We start from the raw sequence: 15,351 nt of genomic DNA, 5'->3' as shown, positions 1-15,351 counted from the left end.
ACACGGGGAGCGGTTCCGCCGAGTTCGTGTACCCTATGAGGTACACGAGACCAGTGCAGCTTTATGGGCTGTCAAATCACGGACTCGTAAAATTTGTTGATATTTTCATAAAGGACTTGTAGCCAAAGACCTTATAAATAGAAAAAGTCAAAAACATGTCACATTGAATAACAAACGAAAGACAAAAAATATAATATCTCATTTGGACATATGGCATGTTTTGAAACGCTTGTATGGGGACTGTTAACGTGTTAAGTACAGTGAAAATGTATATGTAACAATGGTGTGTAATCAAGCAAGACGCGGCCCCAATTAGTGTCGGTATTTATTTCCTCACTAGCACATAATACAGCCATTACCTCCTCCGACAAATTGGATATCGCGAGTGAGGCCTCCCCTCACAACAATATCGTTTTCAAAAAATTGCGGAAAATACCTCCCCCCACACCCCCGTCACCCCAGCCTCAGTAACGAGCCCCGCGGGATCTGAGGGGTGCTCAGATCATAGATAAAAAAAATCAAGATATTCCTTTTTTAAAGTAAAACGTATATAATTCTGGCTTGCTTGAATGGCAGAATTGAAGTTGAATTTAGAATAATTATACCTACTTTCACTAAAACATTATTAATGTAGGTATGTCCAGTCTTGTCAAGGACTTCAGTTCTGTCTACGTATACACGCGTCTAAAAGTCTTATTACTTACACACCCAATCCATCGCGCCCGATGCGTCCGGAACGGTGGGCGGGGGACGAAACAAATTCGCCATACATTTTAAGTGTAATTAAAACGCAATAAAATATTGTGAAAATGCAATTCCATCTAGAAGTGACAACACAAAATGTACAATAATCCTCCAAGTCTCGAGTCAATCTCAAGTTCGTTTCCCAAATTGACACACTGAAATAATTGCATTTTTGGTTCATTTTTGTTTCATAATATTTATGGAAACTTTCCAGCCTATTTTATAACTGCAGTAATCTTATGGGATTAAATATGTGATACAAAGATACTATATAGGTATACTTACATCTTATCTCGATATTTTTTATTATATAAGTACTTATATCTTTTCGGATGGCTGGTTACTGGCGCCTACTTTCAATTATCAATACGATCTAATTTAATCTAGCCTACAAGATCCGATTGCTGCGCAAAGGCCTCCTCTTCCTCTTCCCATCATCGCGATAACGCTACAATTCGTTAACAACTACCTACTCATTGTAACAATAAGCAATTACACAACAAGTAACAGATATCCTAGAACACACCTGATGTAGTTATGTAGTTAAGTGGATAAATACTTCTATGAAATATCCAACGAAGTGTAATCACATGATAGAACAATCCATAATTATAGTTATTATATTATAGATATTATGTTGCGCAAGAGTGTCCACACGTTGTGACAAACAGGCAAACAGCACTCTAATTGAGCTGTATTGTGCCAGCAACTGATATACCTGGTGATTGGTACATTCATTACTTATTATACTACTAAGCCAAGGAAACAATAGCCGTAATTACAGGACACTGTTTCTCATCGGAATTGAAAAACAAATTTTTAATCAAGACCAGACTCTCTGAAGTCACTTTGTAAAACAAACAATGGATGGTATTTTCTTGCTTTATTTAAGGCTGGATTGAAAATTTTTGCTTTACACAATACATAAAAATAAGTTAGCAAAAATAATACCTTATTATCATCATAATCCTCCAGCACGCAATTTTGATTTAATATTCAAAATTCAAATTCAAAAATATCTTTATTTACTAGGCTCATCCGCTTAAAACTACTGCAGCTTCTTACAATACAGGGTCTCCGGGGAAAAGAAGCTACAAGAAAAACCTCGGCACAGGGCCCTAGACGTTCTGTAAAAAAAAACACAAAATACTTAGATATAATATCAGTTCCCAGTAATACCATGCATTCATATCTTCTAAATAATCACTAACCTTTTATTTTTTATTGTATCACTTTTAATAATAGAAAAATACTGAGGGGAAAGCTACAGATATAAATATGAAGTAATTGAATTATTTATCTTTATTTCTGTAATCTCTATCTAACTTACTCGTATAAACTCTCCTTGTTTATTTGAATACTAGTTCATGACGTTTACCCAGGATACATCGAGTGTCCCCCCGCGACCCCGCGACCCCCCCGGCGTGACCTCACGGTGACGTCTGCAAAAACGAGCAAACCCCGAGATCATAATATCTGAGGAGGAACAAAGCGCAGTCCCGCTTTGTTGGCCTCAATGGAGAGTCTTGCTCCATTTTTGTTCACACCTGCACCCGGTGAGAACATCGCCTGTAATGCGATACCACCTTCACACTAATAATACCATAATACTATAATTCACCACTCAAATCGTTTGCTCCTCAATTCTCCATAGGTTTTTGATTATGTTTATTTTATCCTAAGCTTTAATATTGTTTTGTTTTTGTTTCATGTAATTGTAGCAGTACGACAACTGTATTCAGGTAATTATTCAGCTTTCCTTCTCTTATATATTATTTCGTTCCTCGTTTTGCAGTTAGTATTATCCAGACATTTTGTTAAACTTTTATACGACACTGTTTTCATGTAAATTGCGTTGTATTTATGTATGTATTGATAGGTTATTTGAGTAAAATAAAAGATACAAGTCACTTTATACAAAATATTGTAAAGTCTGAATGTCAGGGAAACCAGAATAAATGGATAAGCCATCCAACCGATCATAACCACGCACCGAGCCAAAAAACCACAAACATCACAGCCGCACAGCAATCGTACAAATCGAAATAAACTTACGCACCTATTTGCGCATTTTTCACTCGTTTCTCGCAAAGCATTTTGCCGCGGGCATATTTGTAGACAATTTGCGTGTTCGCCCCGCGCCGCGCGGCTCGCGACAAATCCAATCGCGGCAATTGGCCGCGGCGGGTCGCGGCATCTCACAAGATTGCCAATTCCGAGACACACTAATTGCGTTCTCATCCCGCAAATAAACATTTAAATCTCCTAAATAGCTAAACATATTAGGGACAAAGATGTAAATCATTCCTGGATCTGAAAGGGCTGGTAAAATATTCAAAGTTGTACTGTTTAACTCTATATGTCGATCAAATAGAGATTGGGAAAATGTAAATTATCGATTAGTGTCTTTTAAAAATATGGTAGGTATACCTACTGGCTAGTGTAGAGTCCGCCTTCCCGTGTCCCGTGCTAATTTTCTTTAACCTTCTCTCGTGTGGGTTGAGACGTGGATTACAAACCTCATCAACCCCGGTGTCAGGGTTACTACTGAGCCACCAAAGGCCCCTGACATGACTCACGTAACGTCTACTTACTTACACCAGTAAGTAGTAACCGGGACCAACGGCTGGCTCGGCGGGTGTGAATTTTCTTAATTTTTTCAAACTAATATTAACTTTATGAAGCACTTTGAGCTCATATATAGATATTTAACTTTAAACGCTTAATTTGTTTTTTACCCAATATGCCCCAGCTCAAATAAATAACACGTCTACAAATCATTAGGGAGATAGCGTTTTCAGCACACGTCTCACGAGTCGTGTCGTGTGAGTGTCGTCACTCGAGTGGCCGGGAGCGCAGGCAAATCTAATCGCGACGCGTCAGCAGCGGCAAATTGGCCGGCCGCGGATTGCCAATTTGCGCCTCGCGTCTTATGCTGTGCTCGCACCTCGCCTCGCGCCTCGCGCCTCGCGGCAGACGCGTCAAATTGGCCCAATACACCGCGTGGCATAGGTATTCGATATATTACATTTGCTGTATCCGCGCCGCTTTGTGTGCCAATTTTGATATTTTTATATTGCCACTTCCGCAATTTTCTTCCGAATAGCGTTGGCGAGGCGGAACTGAGTCTGGATTGCGTGACGTCACCGCATTTTGGGGCGTCTTGGTTTTCGGAAGTACTAAATAGGTGTGTAGGTATACATCAACTGTGGGAGACCAATACTATGGTGAGGGTTTACATATTGAAAGCTCAAGGATTCTGGTTTAAAAGTTCAACATAAAACTAAATATGAATATATTATTATTTGTATTCAATATTCTGAAATTTTCACGGTAAACTCTACCTACTAATAAGTTAATAATACGTCAGATGATAAATTAATATTTATTAAGTTACAATACTATTCACAACACTCTTCCATATCCGCAGACAAACATAAACCCAATAGTGTCCACATGAAGGTTCAACTCAACTTGTCTCCACAGAGTGGTGAGTATCCGTGTGCTCGCATACATTACAGGGTAGGTAGGAGAGCGGGGTTTAATGATTCACGCGCTTTATAGGGTCAATGGATAACTGCAGGGGCATCACCTCTAGTAGTTTTAGTAATATTTTTTATATTACTTTACCAAGACATATGTCAACTGTAGATTCGAATTTACTTCTCAAGATAAATGCGTATTGCATCTATGAAACCTTATTGTGTTTCAAATGTAAGAGTGTTTTAGATAAAATAATTAGACACCTTATCAGTAGTCCGTTATTCAATGAGGGACTAGAATAGAATAGAATAGAAATAGTTTATTATAAAAGGACGCCACACACAAAAAAAGACAACAACATCATATCAAATTTCCACTAAAACAATTACAAAAAAGCAAGACGGATGTTTGTCGAAATGATCATAAGATGGTGATGGACGTTCTGAGATAAAAGGGCCTCACTCAGCACAAGTGAACCACGACGCTGATATTATGTGGACCCTTTTGGGTGACGCACGAACATCGTGTGTACATATATAGATGGCGCTGTACAGATTTGTCTTCGTTTAACCTTCTAATTTCACAGATTACCGACATATGCATCTTTTATCATTGTATATATATCAATCATCAGCCCATTAACGTCCCCACTTCTGGGGCACGGGCCTTCCCTATGGATGGATAGGGAGATCGGGCCTTAAATCATCACGCGGGCCCAGTGCGGATTGATGGTTATTAACGACTGTTAATGCAGCCGGGACCAACGGCTTAACATGCCTTCCGAAGCACGGAGGAGCTCGAGATGAAAACTTATTTTTTGTGGTCACCCGTCCTATGACCGGCCTTAGCGAAAGTTGCTTAACTTCAACAATCGCAGACCGAGCGCATTTACCGATGCGCCACCGAGCTCCTGTATATATATACTTAGCAATAAAAATATACGAGTACCTAAATTTGTATTCTCATATCGACTTTGTAGGATCAAAACAAATTACATTCAATAGCCTCTGCTTACCCTGGTGAGAAATAGGCGTGAGTTTATGTATGTGTGCAAGTAATGGATAAAAAATGTTTTCCTTATGTGATATAGGAATTCTTGAATTCTTTAATTCTTTATTGGTGCAATCATGTGTACAAAGGTTCTTAAATTAATTATTTAGCACTTACAACATGACACCCCGAATCAGTTTCGCTAACACACTTGGGTCGACCATTATAGACGGCGATACGGCGCACCACCTATATACGTTAGTCTAACAGAAAGCTAGGTGAAGTGTGGGTTCTTGGTTGATGTACCTCTAAAACACCCCAATTGGAATATCGTCATGAAGCTTGTGTTATGTTGATATAACAACTATGAACCAGGTGAACCACATCCCACATAGCGAGCACACACACACACACACCCACACACACACACACACACACACACACACTAACCCACCTCAGTGAATCTCTCTCTCGTTCCCTCGCCGTCTGCCCGCCCCCGTGGGAATAGCGCGACACTATGCGACCTGCTCCTACTAAGTGATTGCCTTCTATCACGCTACATATGTTACTTGCTGTTGGATTGTTTATCTTAACTTACATATCACGTCTGTTATTTTAACGGGGTTGGAAGTGTTGCACAGATCGACATACGTTTACATACACAAACTCCCTCCTATTTCCCACCGGGATAAGCAGAGACTATGGAACTCCATTTGCTTCGATCCTGACTCCTGACACACTTCTGTTGCTTTCTCTACATTCTCTCTATTCTATTGTTTCGTACATACAACTTATAATTACTTTTTTATCTACACCCATAGTAATAATATTATGACGTCATAATAGTGATGACGTCGAAGACCGAAAAATCGAATGTTTAGCAATAACCTCTATGTCACGTCCAGCTGGTCCCGTGACCAATTGAACGGCACACACACATTGGTCACACTGCCCACCCCACTAGGGTGCGAACTCGTTTTTTTTAATGCATGCTTCTGTTTTGTTTTATCTTACAAAAGGTAAACAGTTCTGTGATTAGAATTCATCTTCTTTCCGCCTTTAAATAAAGAATAAGGTGAACTAATAGGTAATAAAATCTAGGTAGGTATATATACTTAGGAGAATAAATTGATTGAAAGCTAAGGTAACAAGGATTTTCTCTACTAGAAAGAACAGTACAAATAATAATCATTTGTTAATAAAAAGGCAACAACTGTCCAGTTGTCCGTAACAATTTTTTTACAGCTATGTTAGTAACAAAGAATAGACAAGATTACTTAATTACAAAAAGAAACAAAAGCTTAAGTTACTTTTATAATATTGAAAGGAAATCCCATAGACACTTTCCTCCGCTACATTTCCTATGCAAATACCAGTAATATGTAATCATCGTGTCCTCTGACCTCATAACTTAGTGATAAACTCCCCGAAACCATCTCACTGCGATTCGTCACACCAGAACATGTTAGCAAGTTACCAAGTCAACGTTCAGTAACACGTATGTCACATACATTGCTCGCACAGTGAGTATAAAATAGAGCCACGTGTATAAAAACATGGCAATGGTTAGTACAGTAAATGATGACGTCACGTGGTGTAGTGTGCCAGTGTAGAAGGCCATAAGGGTGCGTTCTAAATTTAATAATTCATTGTCGTATTCATTGGCGCCAAATTCAATTACCCGCCGTGCCCCGGGGACGCCTCCCCCCGCTATCCCCGCGACGGAGATGATAGGGTTGTTCTCAAACCCCATCACAATTTGACCATCTATGGAACTACAGTTTAGTAGGTAAAGATAAAGAGTATGCACAAGTCACTTTTCTCTTTGAGTTTTTAAAATATAAACTAAAAGAAAATTGTTTAAACTTAATGATATCCGGCGAATAGTAGGTGTATATACCTACTATGCAACTCTGCCTACCCCTTCGGAGATAGGATGCTATATTGTTTATACTTAATCATAGTTTATTTAAAATATCAATAAAATTTTGGAAACATGAATTAATGGCATTTGGTTTTTATCTATATTAAAAAGTTCGATTAAACTTCGTTGACACATTAAGTTATCACGTATTATTTGTTGAATATAGATTTTTACAATATGGGTTTACCTAAATCCATTATCTATATATATGCATCCCATAATCTTAATATAAATTGTGGTATAAATTGTGTCAATTTATCAACAGGCGTGTCACCCCTGGAGACGGCGAAAGACTTCACAGTCGACGGCCTCACTGGCTACAACGGCAAGAAGAAGAAGAAAAAACGACGACACAGGTACCTGCATACTACACCCTTCACACATGATACTTCATGCATACGAGTGTAAGCCACGGAATGGAAGAAAGAGGTTGGAAAGGCTGTAACGCGCATTTTATGTGAGATCCGAACTACGATAGCTCTACTGCTTCTCAAATTCCATAACCACTTTACCTAACGGCCTCTGTGGTCCAGTGGTTGAGCGTTGGACTCACGATCCGGAGGCCCCGGGTTCGAATCCCGGTGGGGGCATATCACACAAATCACTTTGTGATCCCTAGTTTGGTTAGGACATTACAGGCTGATCACCTGATTGTCCGAAAGTAAGATGATCCGTGCTTCGGAAGGCACGTTAAGTCGTTGGTCCCGGTTACTATTTACTGATGTGAGTAATCGTTACATGAGCCATGTCAGGGGCCTTTGGTGGCTCAATTATAACCCTGACACCAGGGTTGATGAGGTTGGTATTCTACCTCACGACCCACACGATAAGAAGAAGAAGAAGAAGACCACTTTACCGGCAATGTATATTTTATTTGAAAGGCTGCAATTTTATCATTACTTTTCGTCATATAGGTAAAGGTATTTTTTGATAAATAGCCGATCATACTAAGGTTTTTGCTTCCCTGCTGTGATAAGAAACTCTCATGATATTAGGTTATAATGCACAAGACGACCTTTTAATAAAGTATGTCGGGGCTCCGTACATCGTAAAGTGTGCGGACGAGTGGAGTGCAAAGTTAAAGTATGAACTATTTGCTCATACTTGTAAGGCGCGCGCTTCGCGCTCAGTTGGCCCTTCCAACCTCTTTCTTCTATTCCGTGGTGTAAACAGTCTTGGAAGAGGCATCTACAGAACCCACTGGGTGTAACATCCTTGATTCCTTAGGTTTCACCACAATGGTAGGTTGCTTACAACTGCTTCAAAAGTTCTATTTATTTTTTATCTCATCACTAAGAGCCACGCTCTGTAGCATTCTCCATGCTACTTTTTAGGGAAAATAGGGCAGTGGTTTCCCTCTTACCTTCCGCCCAAATACAGATTTTTGTCTATTTACTAAAAATTCATCAAATTCAGGATGTTTCAAAGAAACGCAAGGAGAAGGTCAACAGTATTCGAAACCAGCGAGCATGGATAAATAATTTGATGAAAGTGGAAGAAGTGAAAGTGGTGTGTTAAAATCGAAATAAGTGGAACTCCGTGGTCTCTGCCTGCCTCAATGATACATCACGATCCTATGTACAACAAAACAAAAGATTGTTCCATACAATGAGTGAATCGACAAATACATACCTATAGTGGTTTATAGAAGTCTTTTAGATATAAGTAATCGAGTTGACTGAAAAGATGTGGAGTTCCGACTCCACAAAGATGACATGTGAAATTGACAATAATGACATATTATATAAATATAAGAATATAGTACAATTACAATAGACGTCCCTTAAGTCTAGCGTCATTATTATGGCGACACCCGGTGCCCGAGGTATCGCTGACTAAAGCGTAGTCAATGCTTCTTCATCAACGCTCTACATCATTAACTATAGAGTTTAAAATCACCGCGATGTAACACTCGGCGCGTTCCGTCTCTAGAAACGACATTTTGAAGGTTTTTCTAATACGTATTTAAGTACTAGGTAGTATAAGCACAAGTATCGATGGGCCTTCACCGAGAAGAGTCTAGCTCTTAAATTTTGAATGTATAGGTTCTGTTCGTATATGGCGGTTATAAAATTTGCCAAATCATCCTGCCCGATGCGTCAAGGTCACGGGCACGGCAAACGGGATTTTCTAGTCTAATTGCAAATTGGTCGGCGTAACCATGGTAACCACGATCTTGGGCGAGTGTAATACCGTCAATTCACTCGAACTCGATGAGCGAGCCCGTGACCTTGACGGGCAGGCTGGATTGGATAGTACAATAACCGCTCATATACGTAAACTTCATCTGATCCCCAACGTGACGTCACGGTTTGTCCGCAGCCGCACAATCTTCACGTCGTACCAGCTGGACGAGCTGGAGAAGGCTTTCAAGGACGCACACTACCCCGACGTGTACGCGCGGGAGATGCTCTCCCTCAAGACCGACCTGCCGGAGGACCGCATACAGGTTAGTCCACATATATTCCCTGGGTAAAGCGTACTGGCCAGTTTGGGACATCAAATCAAACTGTCAACGTTAGAGATGTTAAGGGCCTCTATTTTCCGCATTTACAGTCATAAATGGTCCATTGTGTAGTATATGGTGTGCTGTATTAGCGAACCTAACCTTCTACTTATGTGAAAATTGATATTTTGTCACCTCTTAAGCAGCGCGATTCAAACGTCTCATATGCGTCTGTATTGGGCATTAGGAATCAGCTTTTCCTAGTCGGTGATAGACCTTATGCACAGATACGCGGTTATTTTTATTAGTGTTGTGTAGTAAACCATCAAACTGGGCAATGGAGAAATACGACCAACTCCCGAAAGCTACCAGGACGTGTAAATCTTAGATTTGATTTTTACGAGTTTTTTTTTTTTTTTTTTGACGTGACTCAAGTACTGTAGATTGGCCGCAAATTGGTCGGACAAGTGAGGAGCGCTGAGGGCTCTCGCCCGGTACAAAATTTAAGACAACAGGCCTGAGGGTGCCCAGTTGGGCGTGAACCTCGGGTCCGGGCGTCGTCTGAGAGGATAATACGTGAAAGATTGAATAGATCCTAGTGGGTCGATATCTATAAGTGCTGAATTAGGAAAACCGTCAACTACGCTGGAAGGGTCGGTATCGGGGTTCTGAGGTGTTTGTCGCCACCTCTATGTGTAGAGTAGAGTACCTAGTGGGGATCGTATATTACGTCCTCCGAGCACCGATACTTTTCAGTACCGTAAGCGGGATGTATTCCGAAGCTGCAACTACCTGGGGATTTCGGTGGTGCAGAGTAGAACCGAAAAATATTTTGAAACTTATTTAAGCCATTGAACAATGTTTGGGAGACCTAGGTCAATGTGCAGATTTGGGTAGTGCGGAGCCGAATCGAAAAATGAGTTTGGTAAGAAAACACATGTGTTACGAGCATAGATCCAACGATCTACACCAGTTACTTATATATAATGTGCGCGGGAGTTGAGTCAACTGACCGTTTTCGTTCATTATTTACCCGAGAAAAAAGTGTAGGTAAAATTATTTTGAATGATTCTTTGTCATTTAAGACATATTTTAAGGCCAATTTCCTTGAATACAGTTTTCTGCTAGGGCTGTAAAGACTCTGTATCAGTATTTTATAATTATCAGCACAAAGATAGTTTCAAAGCAAACCATGTATTTATTAACATTTTGCATAATCATAAGTAGGTATTACGCAATACCAATAACGATTTCGTGCTGTGTCTAATATAATATCTTCACACCAAATTAACAAGAAGCTCTATTCGACCAGTAATTTTGATTGGCACATGACATTTTGCGTAATCGACTCAACCGTTTTTACGTCGGAACCGATTTGCGGATTGCAAAACTATTAAACAGTCGGGACCCTTATTAGATTTCAAGATGTAAACGTGGCAAAAAAACGTGCATTATTCGCGTATTAGGACGTCAATTGGTATCGATTGACAGCCGAGAAGTAACTCGACACTCTACAATAGATTTTTTTCTCTGTAGTTATATTGAAAGTAAGATATTTTGCGTTAAACGAACGGCCCACTGTAGAGCATAGGTTAAACAACTAACTATGTTAATATAGGGTGACCATAAGTACAATATTATTGGAAAGGTTTGGTATGTTACCTGACTTCTAAAGCAGTAGGTACCTACTAGTAAATCTAAAGGACTGCGTGATTTTCATGAAAATCTAAAATATCAAACCAAATACCTATACTTTATTGCACAGAACTAAATTTTAACAATCAGAAATAACACATGAATACAGTACAATTTTTAAATAAAATAAAAATTAAGTACTCTCAATAAATACTACGCTTGAAGATCTAAAATAGAGATTATAACCTTAGTAGTTTAAGTTCTACTACTTTGTGTGGTCGCAGTCAATTGCAGATTCAAATCCAACACAAGCCTAAACCAATGATTTTTGAACCCAAGTTTGAATCTTAAATGATTATCATGTGCTCAGCGGTGCGGTTACCGAAAATATCGTGAGGAAACTCACATAAATACTCGAAAAATGTGTTATGGAGGTATGTAACATAACTTTTAATTGAGATGGTTTTCCCTTCGGTTTGAAAGATCAAAAAGTCAGTCGCTTCAGTCAAATCTTTAGTTTAGTTCCCCGTGAAAACTGATTAACGCTAGAGAAATGATGATAATGGTATCTAGAATGGAGGTCGGATACAATAGCATATAACTATGATTAAAGTAAAAATGTGTAATTCTAATCTGCATTGATATATTAATTACCTATTTGTACTATCTGTAATCATTTATATTCTAGCTTCTTAAATGTAGTTAAGTACATTTCTATAATAAACATTATAATAACAAACAATCGATCTATGTTTCTGTCCTCCTGTGTGTGATGTTCATGAGAATTATTCAGAATAAATATTTTTTATGCTTTTCTTACTTTTGGACACTACCTATTACCAAATGGCAAATTAACCATAAGTAATATCAAACTTCCTGGGAGCCACGTTTACAATTGCCCAATATAATGCTCCGTCAGTCTGCGTTACGTCGGCGAATCGAACCTGACACCGCAACACGATACTTCTAAGATTGCCCAACATTCAAGGAAGGAAGCTTTTTTTGCTCACACAGATTTACTTCAACTGTGCCCGAAATTGTGAAAGAAAAAATGGTAATTGGTTCATGATGAGAAATAAAACAAATTAACGGGAAGATCGATAATTAATTACATGTTGTTGGTTTGCGCAATTCGATAGTTATAGTGATGTAAGTACGTAGTCGTTACACGAGTCACGTCAGGGGCCTTTGGCGGCTCAATAATAATCCTGACACCAGGGTTGATGAGGTTGGTCATCCACCTCACAACCCACACGATAGAAGAAGAAGATAGTTATAAGAATGTAGAGTCTTAATAAGTCCAGGTGCCTGGGCCAAATTGCAGACGATTACGAAAAACGACAGAGACAGCGATAACAATATATTGGATTGACATGCTACCTTATTAAATTATGACATCGTGAAGAAAATAAATAAATAAATAAAAACTTTGAGAGATAATTTAGACCGTGATTATGAGTTGATTGATATCAAGTCTAATTTTTCCGTCGCAAGAGTATGAAATGATAATAATAAAAATAAACACTTAAATTTTCATCAATTTGCCGACAGGAAATTCCACTTGATGTCAACTCAGAATCAAGGTCTGAAATAGTCTGAATCATCCCCTCAGTATTCGTTACGATGTAACTAGCAACCTGTATATTTTTTTTACCTTGTACAATGTTTTATCACTTTCAATGTTGCTTTTCGAAATCGTTTGCAACTTGGCTAACCCTCTGATTAAGTAAGTAGGTATATACCTACACGGTATATAAAAAAATCGATATATACACTTACATACTTATCTCTTAATACTTTACAAAGGCTGCAAGTTTAGGTAGGTACATGGCTCCGCTGTATAGGTACCTAGTCGCATTAATTTGTTTGCATCATAAGCTCCAACTGCAGCTACCTTGTGTATAATTAGTGTAGAATCATAATTATTATTAATAGTAATACGTACCTCCACACAACGAGGCTCAAGTACCGCGTCCCTCCAACACAAATACCCCCCCCATTCCCCCCTCATTCACCCGCGCACCGTCCCCCGCGCCCCGCACAGTTATGAAAATTTCATTTCCATCCCCGCACCCCGAACTAAACCCTAGTATAACCGCACAAAGTTTATTACCACTTAATTTTCCGTGCGATGAAAACTCGCTTCCCGCATACCAACTTGATATTTACCGCAGTTGTCATAGAGTGCATACTACCGCCGCCGGTGACGAGTGACGGTGAAATTCACGAATAATGGCTTACAAGGGATTAGGTTTCCCCAGTTCGAGGGTAGTTTGTGAGACGTTGCAATAAATGGATTATTATGCAATCAAACGTCTCGTAGGCCCTGATACCCCATACAATTCACTGAAAGAGATTTTTTTTTAGAACGCTCTCCCTTCCTCCCATTAATTCCACTTGAAATTGTGTACGGTCTTGGCTTGAAATTAAATACGTTTGAAATCTAAATCCTTCATAAATTATTACGTTGCTGTGGGTTTCCTTATGAGATTATACAAAATTTCATAAGCAAGCAAACTGTACTTGAAGATGGTTTTAAACTGGTTCTCTTACAATCTTAGTATTATATTAAGATTTCTTGTCTGGCTGAAATGTTGATGTCGATACTCGCAAGTGTAGTGTCGGGCGCATGTTGCTTATTACATCACGTCGGAGCGTGTAGACTGTAGCGGTGGGCAATCAATACGATCGCCAGACAAAGCACACAAATTGGTTTTCAGCACAGTCATCTCATTAATTATAGCTGCGAAAACATTCAGCGCCATCTGGCGGCGGCGCGCGCCATTGCGCGTAGCCATGGCAACCGCGCGCTGATTGGCCACTTCGGCATCACGTGCCCGCGGCGAAACGCTCTAACCGCCGCTAACAGCCACTCAAATCTCAAGCTTAAACATTTTGAGCTAAAGCTTGTTTTTAATTAACTTGTTACCGTCGGTTGTTACGTTCAGATGTGGCTCGCTGGTATTATTAGCTCCGCCCTTCTTAGTGGCATGGCGGACTGGTTTTGTCTTGGCGCGGTTTGTCTTTTTGCGTCTGTTTTATTTGCTTTACGTGTGTTGTGTGCACTCTACACGTACATGTATACGTGTGACGCGTGTGGGGCGTTGTAACATCGTAATATAATTATTTGGACGCTTTTTACGTGTTTGTCGTATCAACTTTCCAATGATTGCAGATAGGTACCTGTCTATTTATCTTACTTAGTTATAAACTGCACCGTAACTGTACTCACCTGCCTATCTTATATTAGTTTTAACGTTTATAGGAAATAGGTATACGAATGTAGGTACCTACAGAATGGTTAAACTAAAATCCTCCGCTATGACCGAATACCTATGCTAGTGAGTTTGCGTCCACCGACGGCACATCGTCAAGGTTAACATAGCAGTTAAGCTATTTAAATGCAATACGAACCTATATAGATATTCATTATTTGCTTTTCAAAATAGGTACCTATCGACTTTAGCATTACATTGAATTACCTACCTAGGTATTAGGTAGGTACGATTATATTTAATAAGTTTTTTACACATCAATCACATTTTGCTTGAAAAAAGAGTTTGATTATACATAATTATATTTACATACTATGGTACCTGTACCTACTTACTTCGGTACCTAGTTACTCATTTATTTTTACTGAAAGACAAAATTATCGCTGTCTGAAAAAAAATCTTCACCTTAGATTTTTACTTTTCAACCTACTCTTTAACCACAGATTGAAAAGCAGATCATAATCACAGGACCCTATTTACTTAAACAATTAGGTAACAATATTTAAAAAACAAAAATACTAGGCATAAATAATAGGCCTAAATAATATGCGCTATTTGTCGGGAATGGGATACCCTGGCTCACCTCACTTGGTGTAGGTATTGTGCTCCCATTACCTACTTGTATTGATATTTATATTAACGTTAACAGAATATTCAGATAAATTCGTATGCTCTTAAAAAAAGGTGACACAGTTTTCGTTTAGTACTTATTAGGTACCTACTTAAATACTTTTGAATTGAAATTCTAAAATAAGCATGATTTACTTAGCTATTAAAATAATAATAGCTGGTGTTGTAAATAGTTTTTCATTCATTTGTCAGATTTAATTTTAAATGCTGCGGACACGACAGGC

At 39.0% G+C, this 15,351-nt stretch overlaps 1 protein-coding gene across 1 annotated transcript in view; it reads left to right on the top strand.

The window, feature by feature from the left end:
• LOC126373488 (visual system homeobox 2-like) overlaps nt 1-15,351 on the top strand; it is a 99,205-nt gene that overhangs the window by 32,724 nt on the left and 51,130 nt on the right. The window contains exons 3-5 of the mRNA XM_050019643.1: nt 2,466-2,486; nt 7,407-7,497; nt 9,464-9,590. Of these exons, the coding sequence (XP_049875600.1) occupies nt 2,466-2,486; nt 7,407-7,497; nt 9,464-9,590 (239 nt within the window). The remainder of the gene's footprint in view (nt 1-2,465; nt 2,487-7,406; nt 7,498-9,463; nt 9,591-15,351) is intronic.

The sequence above is a fragment of the Pectinophora gossypiella genome, chromosome 15 (genome assembly GCF_024362695.1).
Source record: "Pectinophora gossypiella chromosome 15, ilPecGoss1.1, whole genome shotgun sequence".
NCBI classification, from domain to species: Eukaryota; Metazoa; Arthropoda; class Insecta; order Lepidoptera; family Gelechiidae; genus Pectinophora; species Pectinophora gossypiella.
Note: the sequence above shows the minus strand (reverse complement) of the source record. Positions and strands in the feature narration are given on the sequence as shown.